This window comes from Dipteris shenzhenensis, chromosome 4 (assembly GCF_047967505.1).
Source record: "Dipteris shenzhenensis isolate YYH24624 ecotype China chromosome 4, Dip_SZ_1.0, whole genome shotgun sequence".
In the NCBI taxonomy this organism is placed as follows: Eukaryota; Viridiplantae; Streptophyta; class Polypodiopsida; order Gleicheniales; family Dipteridaceae; genus Dipteris; species Dipteris shenzhenensis.
In genome coordinates this window covers 18687602-18710997 of record NC_141599.1, presented here as the reverse complement: position 1 = coordinate 18710997, position 23396 = coordinate 18687602, and the positions used below count along the sequence as shown (strand labels likewise).

Sequence of the window (23396 nt, the reverse complement as noted above, 5' to 3'; positions counted from 1 at the left end):
GGAACTTGAGTGATCTCAAGGGACATCAATGAAAGGGTATCACCCTTTCAATGGGAATCTCACGTAGCATTCTCTCTACCACATTGCATTCATCCGTCATCTCTCTCCCACCTTGCATGTAGGTCAAAAAAGAAACAAGTACTCTCACGAGGGCGCTCTTCCCCATTAGAGGGCCAATCGGCATTCAAATTCTACATGCACTGCACACATTTGCATTTTCGAAAAGTGTGGATTTTTCACAAGTTCCAACCTTGGGTTTGTCCCAGTTTGTAAGCACATTCCAGCCTACTAGTGATTTGGGAGGTGCTATTTTGCCTGCATAGTTCAGCTCTGGGGTTGTGATCATTTATTATAGGTTTTCTCAGAATTATATGCAAAAGTTTCCTGTATTCTATTGCACAGTTTGTTCACTCTCTAATCATAGTTTTTGTCTCTCTCTACTCGCAGATCTACTCTCTATCTGTTTGTACATTGTGCTGCACTTTGGCATGGTATCAAAGCTTCAGGCTGACTTTAAGATATTGTTGCCGCTAATGTCCCACCAACCCTTACTGCATCGTGCATGGATGAAACCATCACGTCTGTCTTGATCTTACGATGGTGTGGTCACTATCAAAGCGCCCTAGTTCATGTAAAGTCTAATTAGGAGAGTGTGAGAAAGAAAGAAAGAAAGAAAGAAATTTTATTAGAGTCTTCGGAAGACCAATGGATCTATGAGACTGAAAGAAAACCTGATACAAATCACAGTAAGGGTGGAGCTACTGAAACGAGCATCATCACCTGTGCTGAATCCTAAGTCTAATCATACATAATCAAATACATCTGGATGTAACAATGAAAAGAAAAGGACTGGTGGAGCGAAGCGGAATCCTCCGTATGTCATGTCCCCCTGGCTGGTGCATAGCTGGTGATGGGACGCTGGTGCCCGTCAAGGGGTGCCGTGCATCTCGATCTCCTGGACGAGACTCGACGCAAGACCAGAGCCACCGTGACTCCCGTGGGACGTATCCCGGGTCTAAACAATGACGGGAGGTTCCCCAGAGTGATCTGTGTGTCTCCTCGATGTCTCGTGTGTCGTGCTGCGATCGTCGGGTCGGGATCTCTGTCACATCGGCGGCTAGAGACTGGACGATCAATGTCACTCGATGGGAAGAACTCTGTGATCTTGCTCTGAGAGGTGTCTGATGATGTGACCAAGCCCTATCGCCTGAGTAAGTACTCTCTATGTCGGATTCCCTCGTGAATGAAGGCCGCGAGGCATCTCTGATCTGGGTAGGCGAGGAATCTCGAAAGGAGTCTGGAGCCGTCTCTGAAGAGGCAGTGGTAGCGACCTCGGATCTCCTAGTACACTGGGCACCTGAAAATAAAATGCTCCTCCGACTCAATCTCCTAACAGTCGCACAGTATGCATAAGCGATGCTCCCTAGGAATCCCCTCTGCTCTGCCACTCTCTATGCGGAGGCGGTGTGATGATACCCGAAACTGTCCGATGGAGATCCGTAGTGAGTGAGGGATATGAAGCTCAGTGTACCCCGGTGGTGTGATGAATCCCTCCTCCGAAATGCGAAGACAGTAATCTCTGTAGAAACTCAGCTTCACTGGAAGCTCCCTCGGCTCCAACCAGGTCCTAAAGGTGTGTAGCTGCAGGAGATCCTCTCGAATAACCTAGTTGGTTTGTGGCCCAATCGGGATGGTGGGTAGGAGTACCGGAGGGGCATCTAAACTGTACTGAAAAGGAGGTATCCTATCGATGTGGAACCCTAGTCTCACAAACCATCTATGAGTCAGTGCATACTAGCATCGCTCGTCTCCCTCTGCTGCCAACCTCATGGAGGAATTGAGAGCCAACCACAGCAACCTCTGTCTCCCTGATGTGCAATCCCCATATGATCTAACCCGGTGTAGATATGTGATGGTCTGAAAGGCTGCATCGAGCTGGAGTGGAGAAGCACCAAACTCGGCCTGAATGATGTGATGTGGTACAGACGGTTTCCCCCAAATCATCCGTGAGAGCATGAGGATCTGCAAGCGCTCCACCCGTGTCCACTCTATCTCTGACATGTCAAGCCCCCAACAAGGGCTACCATACATACCGGCTGGTCGGACCAAGGAGTCAAAGAGAAGAGCCTTGGTCCGAGGGTCCTGGAAGTGGGAGTGAAAGCACTATCTCTCTAGCCGAGCCAATGAGGCGTATCCCCTGCTCAGTCTAGCCTGCATCGCTGGTCTCATCGTGAAGATCAGGCCAGAGAAGATGACCCCCAAGTAAGTGTATGAGGATACGATCTCAACTGGTGACCCACCCAAAGTAAAAGTAAAAGTAAACTATTTCCGTTGCATGTTTGCTCGAGAGGTGTTTAAGATCATGACCTTGGTCTTACCAAGGTTGACCTCCAAATCATGGGATAAACAAAAAGCCTGCAATGCATCCAGGTGTTGCTGGAGCCCCTCGGGTGTGGACGACAAGAGTACCACGTCATCTGCATAAAGAAGAATCCTGATGATGATCCCGGCAAGTGAGCAACCGGTCCCTCCGAACGTCCCCATGAAAGTCTCGAGCTCATCGATGTAGAGGCCAAATAGGGTCGGTGATAAGGGACAACCCTATTTGACCCCTATGGTACTCAGGATCTCATCTGTCTAACCTGCGCCTGTATGAACTCGGCCTGAGACTCTCTCATACAGTGCCATGACTGCCCAGATGATCTCCTGATCAAATCCCAGTGTCTGTAGGCATGTGATAAGACGAGCTCGAGGTACTGTGTCAAAGGCTTTGCGGAAATCCACAAAGCAACAGTATACCCTCTCCTTCCGTGATCTGGCCTCCTCAATGACACTCTTGAGTGTGAGTATGTGATCAATAGTCCGATGGTCTCGCCTGAAACCGGCCTGACCCTCTACTCTGAGCCCTCTCATCTCTGCGAACAGGCTGACCGATGCATCCAATACAGCTGCATAGATCTTGGACATCACATGTCCAATCATGATAGTCCTGTAGTTACTCGGGTCCATGGGATCCCCTACCTTGTGGATAGGGGTGAAGGTGTTGAGTGTCCAAATGCGGGGGAAGCCAAGGCAAACAGCGTCATTGAATAGCTTTGCTAGGATTGGGGCTAACGTGTCGATCCCATATGCAATAAACTCAGTGCATAGCCCCTCGTGATCCTTAGCTCGGCCATTGTGCAGTTTCAATGTCGCGTCCTTGACTCCCCCTCTGGTGAACAACGTGCAAGTGATGGGACGAGGTGTGTGTATGAGGTCTGGAGTGGGCTGGTGTGGAACATCATATAGATGGTGTGCATACGTGTGCCAGACTCTCATGTTGGTGAGGGGTGATGGGAACCTACGCTCAAGGAATCTCCGCCAAAAATCCTTAGAGTTGTTGCTGTACAAGATGTGCAGCAGCTCCTCCTCATTTTGACGAAGAAAAGCCTGCTTCTTCCGATGTACGAGACGTCGATACTTGCGTACCGTGTCTGGTGTGTTCGGGAGGTGACATCTGGTTTCAAGTCGGAGCTGTCGGCGATAAGCCTTGCACTCCGCATCGTACCAATTGTTGCAGGGTACAGAACCAAGAGGTGATGGTCTAGTGGACCGTGTGGTGTGGGGAAAGATTTGGAGGGCAACCCCGTGGAGTGTGCGACTAATCAGGGCAGCACGGTCCTCTATGAGTGGTATGTGATCGATGTTGGTTAAGAGTCTGTTTAGGCATCCAGAGTAGGCCGGTGAGAGGCTGTGATCAAAGTGTATGTCGTGGTAGGTGCCGTGCTTCCTATGTGGTGTGTGTGGTGTGGCTAAGCATGGGGTGGCAATAATGAAGAATAGGTATGTGTGATCAGCTCCTGGAGGGAGTGGTGCTACGGTGAAGTCGGTGATACATGAAGTGAAGGTAGGGGATCCCATGATGTAATCTACTACACTAGTGCCCCCCCCCCGTGTGGGAAGCAAGTAAAACCACCTGAGGAGGGCCAAAGGTCGAGCCTGTTGTAGATGATGAGATCATGCATCCTGCCCAAATCAAGGAGCGCGTGTCCATATGGTGTAACAGGCCTGTGTCGGTCCGATGAGGTCCTAGTCATACCTGCTCCATCTAGATCCATGTCTGGAAGCATGATAGAGTCGTCTCGGAAGTCTAGGAGTGGTGCCTGTCGCGTACTCATCCTGGCGTTGAAGTCCCCAACAAGAAGAACTTCCCCGCGGGCTGAAAGGTCTGGGATATCCTGATGTAAGGGTGCATATGGAGATGTCTCACCCTCTTCTCGTGCCACTCTGGCGAAGTGGGATGTGTCTGGCGGGAAGTAGCATATTGCTATGAAAAGGTCACGGGTGTTTGTGCGTCAGATCCGGATCCACATGAATCGGGAGTGTGCGCCCTTCCTCTCAATGGAGATGGCTCTAGCGAGGGAAGACCTATACAATACTGCGACCCCGCCTGATCCTCGGACTCCTCCTGTATCCCTCGTCTCATCCCTAAAGGCTGACTCCCATGTGTAGCCACTGACTATCGGTAGTGGACGCTATGGTGGTGTGTCTCCGTGTAAAAGACTATGTCTCGTCCTGTATAAGACTCTGAGAAGTTTCCTGGGTCTGACCATAAGGTGCCATTACAGTTCCAAATGGTGCAGTCTAGGGTCTTGAAAACCTGAGTCTCATAGGCCCCGTCCCCCTAGGGGGTACGGGTGGGAGCCCGACGGGTGCCAGTCAACAACCTACCATCTCGAACCACGGCCCATTTTCCCTCCTTGCGGGCAACATCCCGCTGTTGCAGAAGAACTCGTCGCTCCTCAATCTGTAGTGGTGTCAAGTCCTCGTCCATGGACAGGGTGGGATGCTCTCATAGAGGAAAAAGAGGATTGCTGCCGATTTCTTAAGGCATGGACAAGCATGGACAGCCTGGAAGAAGGAGATCTTGGTAAAGAAAGGGTCACTAAAGCAACCTCTTCCTTCTCTCATCATCCCAGCCACCCTCTCTTCTCTACTTTCCCACCCACCCTAGCAGTGAGGATCCCCGTTTTACCCACATTCCCAGCAGACCGTCAATTGGAAGGAAATAATCACAGAGTGTGGAGAGTAATGATGGAGTTAGCGTTGCAATCATACGATCTGGCTGATTTTCTTCTTGTTGGAGTTATAAGGCCGAACCCAGAGGAGAGGGATCTTAGCATCATGGAGTGGAAGGTGTGAGAGACCTTGGCACAATTGTGGGACCGGTCCATGCTCGAGTCCGTCCCCTTATCTTCCTGAATTGTACACCCCAGGTTATAAACCATGTGAAGCACATGACATTAACCAAAAGTATTTGGGAGCGTTTGTCATCTCCCGAATGAAGTATGTCTCCTTGGAAGTCTAGATGCAAGTATCGAACCCTAAATGCGGAAGCACATCATCAAGCTGCACGCGCTTCAGCAGCGGGACCTTCAATCAGAAAAGGAGATCTCTTTGCCCATCTTTTTGAACAATACTCAACTTCTATTCATCCTAGATTAGGAATGGGAGGCTGAACACTCTCATGTGGGAGGAGCTTGTACCTATGGTGTTAGACCAGGAGGAGCGGCTCAACAACCTCCATAGGTTGAAGCATCGGAAGCCTTAGCCAACCCACAAGCAAAAGGGTGGAGCGACAACGACAACGGGAAAGGAAACATAGCTTTGTAAGACTAATATATATCCAATCGTACAAATTCAGATCTTTGTAATTCAAGTCATAAATTCTACAATGAAAATGAAAGAGAAAACGAAAGAGAAGAAAATGAGCCAACAAAAAAAACAAAATGTAGACATAACTAGCAAGCAAAGCAATGCTTATGCCATCATCAATGCCCAAGCATAAGCAACTATACTAGTTTCTAAAGACTCGTGGAGTCTCTTGGGCAAACCCAGTGCTTACTAAAATATGTCAAATAAACAAAAGGGAAAGAGAAAGATAAGAAGAAGTAAAGAAGAAAGGAAGAAGGTGACTAAGCAAAAATAAACATACAAATCAAGAAACAAAAGAGAGAAAATATAAGGAATAACATAGGAAGCAGAGGGTTTACTGTTGCTTTGTGGACTTCCGCAAAGCATTTGATACAGTCCTGAGAGCCCGCCTCTTCCGGCGCCCAAAAGATTTGGGTTATGACCAGGAGATCATTTGGGCTGTCATGGCACTTTACCAGAGAGTCTCAGGCAAAGTCCGGGTAGGGTCTGGGTGGATAGTGGAGATCATGAGCACTATTGGGATCAAACAACAGTGTCCTTTATCACCTACCCTGTTTGGCCTCTACATTGACCAGCTCGAGACAATGATACAGATACAGGGAGGGATAGATGCTCTCTTGCTGGTACTCTAATCTAGATATTGCTATATGCAGATAACGTGGCACTTTTTTCTCCCTCAACAAAGGAGCTCCAGAGACACCTTGCGCACTGCAGTCTTTTTGTGAGTCTCATGATTTGAAGGTCAACCTTGGTAAAACCAAGGTTATGATCACCACGAGAAGTTCACCTTTGATGGGTCACCTGTTGAGATAGTTTCATCATACATGTATCTGGGGGTTGTCTCCTCCGGACCCATCTTTACTATGAGACCCGCGATGCAAGCCCGCCTAGGCAAGGGATACGCTTCATTGCCCAAACTAGAGAGACAGTGCTTCCGCTTGCGGTTTCAAGATCCACAGACCAAGGGGATGCTTTTTGACTCCTTGGTCCGCCCAGCGGGGATGTAAGGGAGCCCTTGCTGGGAGCAAACTTGTTGAATACAGAGTGGGCTCATATGGAGCGGCTACAGGTTCTCATGCTATTGCAGATGATTCATGGTAACCCATTTGTTCCTCACCAGATCATTTAGGCTGAGTTTGGGTCATACCCCATTACAACTAGATGCTGCTTTTCACGTCATCACATATCTGCACCGAGTCAGGGAGTACGGCAATTACAATTCTCGGCAGACTATCTTGACTAGCTTTGTCCTCCTCTATGGCACTTTCACTAGGGGGACTAGAGATGCCGGTATGCACGCACTGAGGGATGGTTTGAGGGACTAGGACTCCACATGGATAAACTCCCTCCCTTCCAGTATAGTATGGATGCTCCGTTTTCTCCACTCCTGTCACACAAGGTCAACCAAGTAATCCGTGAGAGTCTCTTGCAACTACACGAAGTTGAACTCCCAGTGAAGCTCAGCTTCTACAGATATCACTGCTTACACATCACAGAGGAGGGTTTCATTGACCCACCACAATATACGCAGATCCACCTACCCAGGATCTCTATTGGGCAGTTCCGAGTCTCTTCACACAGACTTCGTATTGAGAGCAGCAGAGCAGAGGGCATACCTAGGGAGAGGCGCATATGCACATTATGTGACATGCAAGGGTTGCGACGGAGGAGCACTTCATCTTCAGGTGCCCTATTTACTATGAGATTCGAGGGCGTTTCTATTGCCTCTTCAGAGATAGCTTTGGGGTTCTGTCCCAATTCCTCTCCTACCCACACCAAAGATGTTTGGCGGGCTTCATCCATGAGGTAGTCAAGCATTGCGAGAGGATACTTCAATCACACAGACAGGAGCAGACTTCTTCCTTAGCAGATCCTTCTCAAAGCTCTATCACAGAGTTCTTCCTACCAAATCACATGGACACCCACGAGACGAGGCTTCGACATGATGGCGATCCAGAGCCAGTGACCCGATAGCTCAAACAGAGGGTTGACACCAATTTACACTTGGGGACATCCCCTCTCTATTCAAAGTCGGAGCCCAACCGACACGGATTACTTTGGCCCTCGTTAGATGCAAAGCTATGACCAGGAGACGTCACAGAGCCGCACTTGTGAGCAGCCAACAGCACTCTATCGCCGATTTCATGCCTTCGTTGCCTCATCCACCCTGATGTCCTGATGACGATGACGATGACGATGACGATGACGATGATGATATGTAGTCGTATACTTACATGACTATGTTATACTTATTACTATCATTTTGCATTTTTGCATTCTACATTCTGCATTGGTGTGGATGCTTATTTAGTAGCTCCACCCTCAGAGCTCGTTTGTACCAAGTTTTTCACAATCTCATAGACCCATCAGTCTTTCAAAGACTTTTACTCTCTCTCTCTCTCTCTCTCTCTCTCTCTCTCTCTCTCTCTCTCTCTCTCTCTCAGCCTCTCACTCAGCCTTTCCGTCTCAGCTCCCCCTCGCCCGATCAGCCTCTCCGCCTCTCTCTCTCGGTCAACTCCCTGCTCCACCCCTACTAGCCCTCCGCTAGCTCCCCGTCAGCCCCCGCTAGCCCTCCACCAGTTTTGCACTAGCCCTCCATCAGCCTCCGCTCCACCCTCGCTCGTCCTCTTTCGTAGCAGCAGCAACGGTTCAAGGAGCAGCTCGCCCTCTTTTCACACAACCCTAGGCTGGGCTGAACCCTAGCCCAGCTTAGGGGTTAGCTTCAACAAAGGGGTTTTCTCAGATTGGTGCAGGCCAATATGGAGTTTCCCAAGACGAAGTTGTTCGCCTCTACCCTGACCAGCCAGCCTTCGTACTCCTCCGTTGCAGCAACACCTAGCCTCTATGCATTGACATTCAAAAGAAGGATTGGATCAGACCCACAGGAACAAATCTACTACCTACTACATGAAATTAGAGAGCTCAGGCTTATGGTTGCAGCTCTTGGAAGAAAAGTGAGGGAGATGAAGAGCAAGGACAAGCAAGAGATTATTGTAGAGGTTATGGAAACATGCAGCACATCCCCACCAACAACAACAATCGTTTCTACGGTCAAAGAGATAATCAAGACTCAGGTTAGCTCAGCCAAGGAAGAGATGGCTATTGTGGCCAACTATAAAATTAATAAAGTAGATGTCTATGCAGAAGTTAAAGAGCAGGAAGCAGTAGTACATAACAAGAAGATACTACGCATTGGGGGGTCGCCTAAAGATTGTTGTGGCAGCTCTAGTGAGGATGTAGCTCTCACAGAAGATGAGAAAATAATGTGCCTCAAGAAGAATATACCTCAAATTGAATGGAATGAAAACCACATTAGCTACATCTCTCAAAAGGGAACACAAGTGCAGATTTATATCAATGAAAGGATAGAGAGAGTCAATATCCTCCGACAGACAAATAAGCTGAAGGGTACAAAGATATGGATATCTGAGGAGCTTACTCCGACTAGCTCAAACAAAGAAATATTGAACTCACCAAAGTCAAGGACGCACATAAAGCTGGAGAATGGGCAGTCTAACGAGATGGAATAGCATTAATCCCGAGATGTCAAATCTAATCCTAAAGACCCTCAATCTCAAACTGATGTAATGAAGGCCTTCCTGATATAGGACTACAACTTAGAATTGTGCTTTAATAAGCTCAATCTGAGTTGCCATGTGCACTCTCGACCCTCTCTGGTTTATCCAGATGATGTAAGGATTTATGTTTTGCACTTTGTCCCAACCTAGATGTAAGGATTTATGTTTTGCACTTTGTCCCATAAGCCCGTGAGGCTTTCTGCGGACGTTAATAGATCTCTCTCTCTCTCTCTCTCTCTCTCTCTCTCTCTCTTGATTCAGATCACACACCACTATATGTGGAGCTTAATATATTACTTGCCAAGGCAACTTTAGAAGAGCGCAAAACAGTTGAAGGCAACTATCATATAAATGAGGCAAAGAAGGTGGAGTACGCTGAAACTCTAGAGACGTGTCTGCTGGGAAAACAGAAAATTGGGTGGACAGAATTGAAAAATGCTATTCTCACTACAGCCAAGTCAGTTTTGGGGTACAAAAAGAGCAATAAAGAATGCAAGAAAGGGCTACCAAACAATGTTTGGTTTGATGCTGAGTGCAAGGCAGCTAGGAATGCACTAAAGGGGATCCCAATGGGGGATGAGAAAAGAGCAGCTGAGAAACAGCTCCATGCACTTACACGTAAAAAAAGACGTGCACATATTGTGAACAAGGAATGGACTGATGCAATTGATTTTATCAAGCATCCTAGGAGAGCATGGAAAGGAATTAAACAAAGGTCAAATGACATTATGGGAGATTTTACAGAAACACAGATGCTGGAATATGCTCAACAGCTCTACACACATCCCAAGGCTCGGCCCATAGTGAGCATACCTCTCAGCAGTAATACTCAGGGTCTTTTCTCATTGAAAGATGTACAAGATGGCCTCAAGAAAATGGTAAATGGAAAGGCAGCAGACACTCTACACCTAGTGGCTGAACTCATTAAGTGGACCAATGAGCACACGCAAAGGCACATAGCAATGGCACTAAATCAGGCTTTGATGCATGGTTTCCCAACAGAATGGCAAGAGAATTGGATCAAACCAATCTACAAAGGGGGTGACCGCAATCAATTAACAAATTACAGAACAATTATGGTATGTTCCACTCTAGCCAAACTATATAGCACAATAGTAGAGACAAAATTGAGTGCTTGGGCAGAGAAAGAAAATAAAAGAGCAATGGGACAAGCTGGTTTCAGACCAAAACACTGTACAGTGGATCACCTAGTCACTCTTCGAGTTTTGATGGAGGAAAGCCGCCTCAAGGGGAAGCCACTCTTCTGTTGTTTCATTGACTTTAAGAAGGCATTTGATACAGTGCCTAGGGATGTGCTATGGGAGAGAATGGAATGCATAGGGGTGCCCGAGGAAATAAGGTTTGCTGTCTTTAGACTTTATGAGAAAGTAAAATGTCAACTGAAATGTAAGGATGGGATGTCACAAGAGTTCTATAGTAATATGGGGGTAAAACAAGGATGTCCGCTCTCACCCACTTTGTTCGGTCTATGCATTGATAGACTTGAGGAGTTGGTGAATGAGGAAGCATGTAAAGATGAGTTATACAGCCCTCATCTAGCAGGTCTCGTGATTTGGTTGCTTCTTTACGCAGATGATGTGGTTGTTTTCACTGATAGTGAAAGTAAGATGCAAAAAATGATGGATATCTTCAGCATATTTTGTGCAGAGAGTGGGATGGCTATTAATGTCAACAAAACTAAACTCATGATAGTCAAGACTATACAGCCAAGCAGCCCCCTCCAAATCTTATATAAAGGGCAACCCATTGAGACAGTGCACTCATTCAAATACTTGGGTATTGAAATCCCCGCCAATAATAGATGGAACAGCTGTGTGCAACGGAGACTTGATGCAGGATGGGCAAAATACTTCCAATTTGAAAATGAGTGTAACAATAGCAATACGAGAAGGTGGCAAGTACGAAATATGATCTTTGGGGCATATGTGATACAGACAGTACTCTACGGAGTAGAGGTATGGGGTGGGAGTATATCTCCATCAACGTGGAATGAGATAGAGAAAATGCAAAAGTCTTTCATTAGGAGGCACCTGGGCATCAAGGCTACTACACCATACTCTTTGTTACTCCTAGAGACAGGATGTATACCCATAGAGCTACATGCTCTGAAGAGAGTACTCAGATACATCACAAAGGTCAAGTGCATGGATAATGAAAGGCTACCAAAGAGAGCATGGAATGAAAGTCAGAAGCTTCAAAAGACAAACAAGGGCAAGATTTTGACATCCGGATGGGCACAGGACCTAAAAAAATGGTTCAAGAAGTGGGAAGTAGAAGAGTATTTAAACTACTCTTCAGAGGAGATTGATGAAGAGGCTTTTCATTATGACCTGCTGAATGCACTACACAGGAAATGGCAAACAGCAGAAAACAAAGATAAATTTGAGTACTATCGCACATATATCAACCCCGAATATTGGTCAATTTATACAGGAAGGGAGACAACAACGCAAAAGTACATATGTACACCTATAGCAGTGCATAAACGGAGGGCTTTAGCCTCACTTCGCACCCGATCACACCAGCTGCAAATAGAAACAGGGGGATGGAAAAAGATGCCAAGAGAGAGTAGAATATGCCAACTATGTGATCAAGGTATGGTTGAAACAGAAGAACACATGGTAATGATATGCCCTCACTATGCACACATTAGGGAAGAGTTCAATCACCTCCTTGAGGGACATAACAAACTGGCTGATTTGCTGCATAAAGGGTCACCTTCAGCTTTAGGAACATTTGTGTATAAGCTCTTCAAGCATAGGAATCCACCTGAATCCTAGAAGGTGGTTTCTCTTTCCACCCTCCCATCTTCGGGAGGAGCTTTCATGTACTTGTGATATTGTATTGCTCAGGTCCCATAGGCCGGTTTTGGTCTTCAGAGGACGATAATATATTCTTCTTCTTCTTCTTCTTCTTCTCTCTCAGAGGCACATAAGAGACGTCACCTGATGGACATAAGATCTTCCGACGATTGACACGTTATAAGAGGCGGGTCTTCCTCACACATAGGATGGATGAGATTATCATATCTTTCCAAGGAGGAGACCCGACCACTGGATGGGAGTTTCTATTGGAAAGGAAGCCACCTATTCCCATCACTGACCCAGATGTGTGGCGCACATATGCATATTCCCTCTATGATGCCTAGATGCAGACACCGCCGGATATGTCCTCTATGCCCAGGCCCACCACCTATCACTTGTTCACCACACAGAACGTACGAGCTGTACTTCGTCGATTACACAATCGGGGAGCGCAGGACCATGAGGGCCTACGGACTGAACACTTTCCACATGGACACGAGGTCCTTGCTTTGGTCCTAGCACAGATGTTCAACCGGGCTGTGTCACAACTTCCCACCCGCTTGGAGCACCACCACTATTTTGCCGATACACAAAGCGAAGGACCCTATGGAGACTCGGAACTACCATACCCTCATGATTGGCCATACTTTGGCCAAGATTTATTAGAGAGGGAGCTTAGCAATCAGATAGAGGCTGCAGCGGGCACTACGACAAGTAGGATTCTAAAGACAACTTTCTACCCTAGATCACATCTTCACTCTAAGGGCTATCATTGAGGAGGCGAGATCTAGACACCAGAAGGTCTACACATACTTTGTAGACTTTCGTAAGGCTTGTGAAAATGTCCCACGATCCCACATGATCAAGAGACTACAAGAGCTGCAGATTCCAGAGACACTAATATGGGAAGTGATGAGCCTATGTGAGTCAATCAGAGGTAAAGTTTGTGCCCCGGGTGGTCTATCGGATTGGGTCAAGAGTACGATCGAAGTGAAGCAAGTCTCCCCCTCTCACTGACCATTTTTGGGCTTGACATTGATGAGATCACTTCCTTCATAGACCACCTAGGAGGCGAAGGATCACCACTGGCCGATCTCATGATACAAATATTGATGACATAATCCTTATCTCATCCTCAACGGAGCGGCTGCAGAGACATTTGGAGGCCCTAGAGGTGTTTTGTAGAGAGAAAGGCTTGACAGTCAACCTTGGAAAGACCAAGGTTATGGTCTTTAACACCTCACACGCTGTGCTTCGTCGACTCAGTTTCACCTATCGAGATGCGCCATTGGAGATAGTGCAGTCCTACACATTTGGGAGCAGTCTTCAAAGGACTCCTTTTCACTATGACACATGCAGCCCATGCATGACTGACATGAGGGCGGGGTACTTTGGCACAATTAGAGAGACAATGCTTCCAGACACACTGCCAGGATCCACCGACGAAGTGCTGGCTCTTCCATACGATAGTGCAACGGACTGCCATGTATGCAGCACGCTTCTGGGGTTGTGATCTACCGATAGTAGAGTTCGCCATGACGCCACTACAAACTCATGCCATCTTCCAGACAGTGACATTCATTCGTAGAGTCTGGGATCTACCCCACTGGAGACTAGGAGTCATCCAGAAGATTAGCTGAGAGCGGGATAGACACATGGTGTGCACGTATATCCACATGGTTTGCCAGACAAAGGATTCAAATGGATAGGCTCCCTTCCTTTAAGTATAGTAAGGATGCACCCGTTGAGTCGATCCCACGAGATGAGATTAACTGTATCATACGGTTATATCTCCTCCAATTCCACACATCTCGGACTTAGGGGGGGGAGGGGCGGTTAGGAGCTCCCCACCAAGATCTAGTTCTACTATGACCACAACCTGAGCGTCTTGGAGGAGGGATTCATCATCAGAAGCCAGTATCTCAAGGACAAGGACAAGAGGAGTCTCACATGCACTGAGGATCGCTATTGGGAAAATGCGGGTTTCATCACATAAGCTGAGAATTGAGACAGGGAGAGCAGCACGTATGCCCAAAGAGTAGCAGATCTACATGTTATGCACACTAAGAGTGATTGAGACAGAGGAGCACTTTCTCTGTGCCGCCTCCCCACTATACTACGAGATCCGCAGGTGATACCACTGTCTCTATTAGGATGGGAGAGGCTTTGGCCCACTGTCACGATTGATCCACTTCCATGACCACATCTGCATTGGGCTCTATCTGCTTGAGATGCACCAACATAGGGAGGCCCCGCTACGACAGATCAGAGAGTAGCAGAAGGCGATCAACCCAAAGGATACAAAGGCTGACCAAACACTACGGCGAGTCAAAGATTTCTATGTTTTTGAGTCAGCTCCAAGACACAGTGGATGGAGGAGGAGCTAGCTGATATGCGGGCAATCTAGATTACTGAGAGAGGGTTGCAGAGACCACCCGTGACACAGAGAGTGAACAGAGCATCCTCTATTGAGGTTAGACCTATTACATGTAGCTTTCGTCAGAGAAGACTGTCCGAGACGAGGGGTCACTTTGAACATAGCTCAACGGTCATCTCCGTTGCAGCTTGACCCAGCTTTCAAGGTCATCACTTATCTGTACCGGGTCAGAGGATACGGCCATTGCACTTCAGGGCGACGTAGACTACCATAGCTAGCACTATCCTCCTCCATGGCCCTAGCAATTGCAGGAGATCAAAGAGGCTGGTATGCACACATGTACCGATGATTACACATGGACAAATTACCCCCCTTCAACGCACCATTTCTCCCGCTCAGATTTCATGATATCAACCAGGTCATATGCGAGGACCTTCTACAACTACACACATTCAAGACCTAGTTGGTACCGTAGTTTTTTCCATACGCATACGTCATATGGGTACGAAAGTATGATTGGAGTATGGTTCAGTCCCTCGGGCTGAATCATACGTGACCCTAATTTTACAAATTAAAAAATACTCTAAAAATAAAGATTGTACACATTTACTTGAGAGCTTCAAAACTTTCAACTTCAAACTTTTATTCATGGAAGAGTCTAGGGAATGGATTCTGGTACATGTAACATAGTGGATGGACGTGATAGAGCGGTACACGAAGTATGATGTTGAGAGGTAGGGCATCTTATTTGATGAGTTCGATATTTACAAGTCCATGTCAGCCACATTTGCTCGAGCAGTTGCGAAGGATGATAAGAGGATGCACCAAGGGGTGAAGTGCTGGGAGACATTTGGGGCTCACACTCCAAATTTGCAGCAATTGGCTATTCGAGTGCTCTCGCAAGGAACATGTGCTTATCCTTGTGAGAGGAATTGGAGCACATTCTCTCTTATACATACCAAAAGAAGGAATAGGCTGCTTCCAAGAATACAGAAAATTAGTATACATCCATACTAATTTGCGACTCATCTCCAAGATCACGGAAAGGGGATTTGAGAATACATAAGTGACCTTGGAAATGATCAACAAGGATAAGGATGATGAGAAGCTGCTTGCTTTGCAAGAGACTACAGAGGGAGAACAGAGATTCCAGCCCCTCTTGTAGCAAGAAGGATGGATGTTGCTGCAGCTTCAAGCAGCTCCAGTATTTTGGAGTCCCATGGCGAGACAGATAGTAATGAGGATGAGGATAGTGAGGAGGAGGGGGAGGATGGCACTGATGATAATGATGATGAGGATGAGGCACAAGATGAGGATGCAGCTTGAGGCTTGAGCCTCATTAGTGGTGATGCATTTCAGCTTTGTTTCCTGGCTGTGGCAGCCTGCAGGTGGGCAGCCTCGCAGCCTTTTCAGTTTGTTTTATGGTGTTTTGCAGATTGCCTTTGATGTTTTGGTGTAGCACCTACAGCCTACAAGCTACTTTCAATTTTTTAGTATCTACTACTTGCTATCTTTGATCATGATGTTTTGGAAATTTTGTGTCTATCCATCATGCACCTCCTTATCACCATCTGGATTTTTCTCTCTCCAGGTAGGATGGAGAACAAAAGCTGCTACATGCAAAGAAGAGTGCATCATATCCCACCTATTAATACAAGGCTTTGACATCAGCCAACTTTGAGGAGTCTATTCCATCCATAGCCTGTATCTTCTCCACCATTCGATCAATGAGCTCATATACAAGCCCCATGGTAGCCCCTTCCCTATCAGCCAAACGAAGGATCTTCATAATAGATGCACATATCTTCACTATGACTCTTGCTTCCTGCCAAAATGAGGCACCCAATACAATGAAAGAAATCTGTTGAGCTTTCACAGTGCATGATGTGACAATTCATGTTGGCATATGTTAACACTAGCTTCACCCAAGCAAGCTGCCCAATGTCCTCAAACAATTCATGTTGGCATGTGTTACACCCAAGGCAATGACATGTGCATCTAGTATAGAAAATATGAGGCCACTCCTCCTCTACCAATCCTCACCTGCTCGCACACAGTTAGATGCATTGTCCATGCACACCTGCACCACATTATCTAGCCCAACATCAACAATGGCATCCTTTAATATCCCAAAAATGTATTCCCCTGATTTATAATGCCCACTAGTATCCACAGACTTCAAGGAGACTGATCCGAAAATACATGAGACCATGATATTAATAATAGGCCTACACCGAGTGTCAGACCAACCATCACACACTATGCTCATACTTTTTTCATTTCTCTCAAAGCTGCAACAACTCTTGATCTATGCATACCACCTCATTTTTCAGCTCCTAAGTGCGCAAGGCTTTATAAGATGGAGGCTTAAAGCTAGGCCCAACTTGGCCTATTGCACGGACCATTTCCAAAAAATATAGACTCTTCACCTTCCAACGAGGAATGTCCTCTGCAAAGAAAAAGCATCGAAGAGCAATGTAGGCATCCTTTCGTGCCTGGGACTCCCATGCCTTGGCCAAGGCTTCCTTTGACACCTTTTGTTTCTTCTGTTTTGGCTCATGTGCAGATGCAGCAACACAACTCTCCCAGGCATCTCCCAAATCAGCCACATCTGCATCAAGCTCTTCTACAAATCTTCTTTTTCCTGCCTTTGCTTGCAACCTTTTGCACGTTTCTTTCACATTTTCAGGAGGGGCGGTACAAGGTCAACCCCAAGGCCTGTCAGCCCAAGAAAGTGTGCTCTTATGCGGGTAGGTCCTCCATCCCATTTGTGAGGGCAGTACCTGCATTTACAAGTGAGCTACCCCTTTCCCAAAGGGCTTCAGTGTCTCCACAAATTCGCATTCTTCTCCTTTCTTTCTTCCCATCTGCACGCGAGAGAGAGAGAGAGAGAGAGAGAGAGAGAGAGAGAGAGAGAGATGTGAGAATCTGAAATTCAGAATGAGAAGAAACTCCAAGATTCAATAGAGGACATGGGAGAGATAAGAGGGAGTGACCTCGGTCCTCCTTCAATCGATTCCTGAAAGGTGAGGTCACACGTCACGAGTCGTGACTCACAAAGCTGAGAGAGTCTCGACTCTCCACTTGCTAAAGGCCAGATGGCTCAAGGTGGGCGTACGGTCATTAGGTTTTAGCTACAGCCTGCGTCAACAGTTGGAGCCTGAAGGGCTGGCTGAACGGCTGGAACTTTTGTACGGCTAGCTGTACAGAAATGTGCACGGCTGGCTGTACGGAAATGTGTAGGGATGGCTGGGTGGAGCTTGGAAGAACGCGCCTCAAAATGCAAACGAATGCCCGTACGGACGGTGTCAAAGGCTCACCATCGATTTTTTTTCCCCGTACGGATTAGAGTTAGAACTACTAGTCCTAAAGTCCTAGTATCCTATTAGTCATACGTTGACTAAGTGGACTTAGTGAATCTACCAAATTGTCTTGCATCGGAACAAAAAACAAGTGACTATCCCATGTTGACAATCTCTCTGTGACATAATGAGAGTGAACCTCAAGATACTTAGTACATGCAGAAACAGTGGATTGCGCGCAATGGCTAAAGCACTCTAATTGTTAGTGTAGATGGTATTGGGAGATGTCTGAACAATGTCAAGATCTACACAAAGTTTCCATAGCCAAATACATTCCACCATGGCTGTAAAAGCTGTCCTGTAGGAGTCGCAATTATAGGCTGTTTTTTGTTGAACCAAGGGATGAAGCTAAAAAATTCCTTTGGGAAAAAACAATCAGTTTTTAAAATACTAGCTACATCACGTATGTGTTTTCCCTGTAGTACTCCTAGCTAGATTAAAGGATTTTTCATGTACTACTTTAAATCTTTGCCTTCATGGTCACAGGACGTGCTACTTAGTTATGATGCATTATTCGAATGCACCGGTTGCCTACCTCCTAGACCCATTAACAACAGAATTACTCTAGGAGAGACCCGGCACATTGACTACTAGCCACTGCCAGATTGGGACCAGATTACTCTAGTAGAAAGACCCAACTCATTACAAAAGTCTTCCCTGCAGAAAAGGCCAAACAAACCAGCCCTGAAATCATAAAAATCAATTGCTCACCGGAATAAATAATTTTGCCTCTTTGGAAACAGCCTTGTATCCAGACGGTGGCTTATAAGATGGGTTCAACTGTAGGCATTCTCCTGTAGCCAATATTACAACAATCCAGTCAGATAATAACCACTAAGATGTGAACATACCGAATTATAAAAACGCCCTAAAAGGCGTTTGAATAAAGCCGAGCTGGGAGACAATGACCAATAGCTTCACGTCTTTCCAAATCCAATTGTTCTCGCTTTCTTCCCTGCAGACAGTTAAGCTTTATCAACAATGGTAGGTCCATTCCAAAAACTGCAGAAAGGTATTCGAATGTGATGTACTTTGTAACACATAATCCACATTCATATACTTTTCTAAGTGCATCAGAACCCTAGATAACACTTCTGGGTTAGGGGACATGATTTCAGCAATGATGCCTCACAACCATGCCTTGTTAACTTACAGCTGTACATGCTCACCTCTCTTGTATTGATTCTGTGCCCAAGTGAATCATAAATAGGTGGTGGCGAAGGAGAACGCAATGCCTCATTGCTCTCAATCTCCAGATTACCAGACTCCAACTGTGCAGCGAGCTGCTCCGCACGAGTCTGCTCAAAATTTGTACCACCAGACAGGCAGCAACATCACTTAATGCACCTGGAATAGGAGTGTTTCATATGAGAAACTCACAAGGCTCCACTAGAGCCTAGTCCAACAAGTGACGTAGTGGTCTAACAAAAGCAAAACTTTGTATTGCCTTTATTGTAGACAAATTGCATCACAACTGATATACTCAGAGTGACTTAACACTCTCTTTCCGATGCCCCTTGCAAAGCTGCAAAGCACAAGCATATGTACTTTGAATACATGGTTAATAAAAGACAAAACATGATGATGAAATTGGCCTGAGGAAGCAACCTGTAAAGCAAGGGCTCTTCCTCTTTTCACAACTGCATCCTGGGTCAAATCAGGGCCCCATTTTGTTTTCCTTACTGGCTGCTTAAGATCTTCTTTCTTTGGCTCACATGGTTCCCATTTGCTACCACTTTTTGTCACAGGAATCAGGGCTCCAGAAAGTTTGTTTTTAGGGATCACAAAATTTACACCAGCTTTTAAAGCCATTTTGGAAACCTTTGGACTCTCTGCAACTGGTGTCAATGCTGTATTATTCCCTGCTGTTGAGCTACCCTGTTTACCAAACATTTCCTCAACAGGCTGTTTCTCAGGTGCAGCCATCGGAACAGCAGGTGCACTTTCAGAAAGGGCAGGCGCTTCCATCCTCTGTTTTTTGAGACAGCAAATGTATTAACAATTTGTTCTAATTTAAAAAAATATGTGCATGTGCATGCGCAAGTCACGTTGTTGCACCATACTGATATACATCCGTAACTAGCCACAAGTTGGACAGTACTATCAGATGGCGTAATATGGCTATCCAAATAAATGCAAGGAGGAAGGAGGCAAAAGGAAAACATACTGATTCAAGCCTGAGAAACTTCTAGCCTCTACTAAAATGAATTTTATAGTCAGAAAATTTTCCCAGAAGACGTCTACAAACAGCAGATCCAACACAAAAAGGGGAAGGGGGGACATGAGAGGGGGGATGCATGCAAGTACACAGTACCAAAATAACCATCAAAAGAGTACTGCTTATCTCAACCATAGTAACGAATAAACCCATGTCATTGAAAATGAATCTCCAAAACATTTTGAAACATTTCTTTTGATGCAGATTTGCATTAACAGTTGAAATCATGCTAGATAAGAGGTCTCCTGCGCTACTCGAGGACAGAAAGATGGTGAGATCTAAGGTAGCTCAAAAAACAGTGCACTGTTAGCGAAGAAATTGAAGGACGAAACATGGAAGCTGGAGACATTGGGGTTGTAATAATCACGACGAGACATGGTGTTTTAGAACACCGTTCGATAAAAAGCAGGAAACAAACATGGTGCAAATACCACAAAAGAAATACTACAGAAGAAAATCATGTCAGTTATAGGAGGTAAGTCACTCCCTGTGGTCTCTTTTGTCTTCTTTTTTTCACTCACCCACACCAACAATGAAGGGGGGTGTTAGTCTTGGCTCCCACAGAAAATGACACGTGTCAAAGGAGGGCACCGGGTACCGGGGGTCTGTTAGAAATGACCCAACAAAGGGTACACACAGCGGAAGACTTATAGTAATGCCCAGGAGCTCACACAGTGTGCGTGTGGGATGTGGAATCACAAACTTCTTTACTTAATGTGCATCACATAGATGTGCAGACTCATCAATAGACAATGAACCAACTAGATATAGAAGACACCAAAACTTATATATTTCCGTCCAAAACTATGGACACAATACAAAAGAGATAGATCCAGAGTCCCACCAATGGTGTGGTCCTCTGATTTAACCACAAGGTCCTTCTCCTATCTGCCGGCTATCTCTAGACTCGAGTCCGCGTGCTCCACCTCGAGCGTCTATACACTTTCCGTCCAATGTGTTCTTCTCCACCTTACTGCCTGTGAATCAGCCTAGGTGGGCAGCCCTTGCCAAGCTTTGTTTGCAGCACACAGGTCCCCTTGGTCCTCTTGAATGTAGGCCCCAAGATAGCTGTTCCACTGCTCCAACCTGCTTGTGAATAGCTGCTCCAGAAGGTGTGATGATCTCAGCACCTTGCTGCCCTAGAAGACAGCCAAGGTCCAGCCTCTCCCTAGAGCTAAGTCTGCAGCACCTGTTGCACTATCTCACCTCCTATAGATAGGCCCAGAGAGTAGGCTTCCTACTGCTCCTTTCTGCCCTGGACTTCCTGCTGCTCCTTTCTGCCCTGGAACTGCTGGCTGCTGGATGTTGAATGAGGCCAAGAGCCTCACCTTATATAGGCCCTAGGGGCCTGTCAAAAAACCGACCAGCCTGCCCTAATCTGGCCGACCAGACTGTGGCTGGTCCAGCCCTTTAAGGGCTCACAACCCGGGGCCTTTTGGCCCACACTTCTAGGGCCTTTGGCCCTCCAATCTAGGCAAGGGCCCAGCCCTATATAAGGCATGCCACTGCCCCATTTGCTGCTCCACCAGGCCCCAGCCATGTCAGCAACTGTTCACCCTGCTGCTGCTGGTTCTGCCCTCTGCCAGGCTCTTCTCCAGCCACGTGTGCAGTGCTGTACTGAACCGTACTGCTGCTGACGTCATCGCACCCTGCCAGGTCAGATCTAGGGCTTGCTGTCCCGCCTTCTGCTCCTTCCACAGGTTCCATCCTTTGCAGCCATGTTTGTCTCTGTGAGGTGCTGCCCATGTGGCTGCCCCCTCTCTTTCTTCTCTCTTGGGCACATCCTGCCCTAGGTCTCCCTCCCCCACGCTCTCCTCATTTGGGGGCTTACAGATGGGGAGGTGACCTTTCCAACACCCCCTCTCACCAACACATCTTGGCCCAATGCCAACATGTCGATGTTGATGCTCCAGTAACTCCCCGGTTGTAGTCCTTTGGAACACTTCGGTGTCAAAGTCTTTTCCTGGCTTTTCATCCACTGGCTCCTGCTCCACCAGGTCTGGTTCCGCTTCCGCACACCATCCTAGTACACAGGTCCATCTTTGGTAGCACCTCTTGGCACCACCATCTTTCGTCACATTCCTGCCTTCGAACTCGAGCAACCCAGCCTCTACGATCTTCCAGTTGTCCCCCTCATAATGAGTGAACAAACTGGAGTCTTCCAGGCACCATGCTCTGAGGGTCTGTTTCAACCCGTCCTTCCTTTGGCAAGGTTTGTAACAAAAGTACATCTTCAGATAACCTGGACCGCGAACTTTAAATGCACCTGACTGAACCTGAGTCACCCTCCTTCTCGCTAGGGCACAATCCTCCAGTCGTGGAAGTCAATTCCCTAGAGCTTCTGAATCAGGGTCGTCCTTCAACAAGGTCCCTGCCTTCAAGCTCCCACACCTGTGAGCCTACAACTTGGGCTCTGATACCATGTTAGAAATGACCCAACAAAGGATACACACAGCGGAAGACTTATAGTAATGCCCAGGAGCTCACGCAGTGTGCGTGTGGGATGTGGAATCACAAACTTCTTTACTTAATGTGCATCACATAGATGTGCAGACTCATCAATAGACAATGAACCAACTAGATATAGAAGACACCAAAACTTATATATTTCCGTCCAAAACTATGGACGCAATACAAAAGAGAGAGATCCAGAGTCCCACCAATGGTGTGGTCCTCTAATCTAACCACAAGGTCCTTCTCCTATCTACTGGCTATCTCTAGACTCAAGTCCGCGTGCTCCACCTCGAGCGTCTGTAGACTTTCCGTCCAATGTGTTCTTCTCCACCTTACTGCCTGTGAATCAGCCTAGGTGGGCAGCCCCTACCAAGCTTTGTCTACAGCACACAGGTCCCCTTGGTCCTCTTGAATGTAGGCCCCAAGATAGCTGTTCCACTGCTCCAACCTGCTTGTGAATAGCTGCTCCAGAAGGTGTGATGATCTCAGCACCTTGCTGCCCTAGAAGACAGCCAAGGTCCAGCCTCTCCCTAGAGCTAAGTCTGCAGCACCTGTTGCACTATCTCACCTCCTATAGATAGGCCCAGAGAGTAGGCTTCCTGCTGCTCCTTTCTGCCCTGGACTTCCTGCTGCTCCTTTCTGCCCTGGAACTGCTGGCTGCTGGATGTTGAATGAGGCCAAGAGCCTCACCTTATATAGGCCCTAGGGGCCTGTCAAAAAACCGACCAGCCTGCCCTAATCTGGCCGACCAGACTGTGGCTGGTCCAGCCCTTTAAGGGCTCACAACCCGGGGCCTTTTGGCCCACACTTCTAGGGCCTTTGACCCTCCAATCTAGGCAAGGGCCCAGCCCTATATAAGGCATGCCACTGCCCACTGGCAGCGCCATT

General features: G+C 46.9%; 1 protein-coding gene across 1 annotated transcript in view; it reads right to left on the bottom strand.

Moving 5' to 3' along the window:
* Nucleotides 1–23396, bottom strand: part of LOC147902549 (uncharacterized) — a 56382-nt gene that overhangs the window by 31446 nt on the left and 1540 nt on the right. The window contains exons 2-5 of the mRNA XM_087373590.1: nt 19445–19807; nt 19006–19134; nt 18746–18791; nt 18548–18630 (exon numbers count right to left, since the gene is read on the bottom strand). Of these exons, the coding sequence (XP_087229716.1) occupies nt 18548–18630; nt 18746–18791; nt 19006–19134; nt 19445–19807 (621 nt within the window). The remainder of the gene's footprint in view (nt 1–18547; nt 18631–18745; nt 18792–19005; nt 19135–19444; nt 19808–23396) is intronic.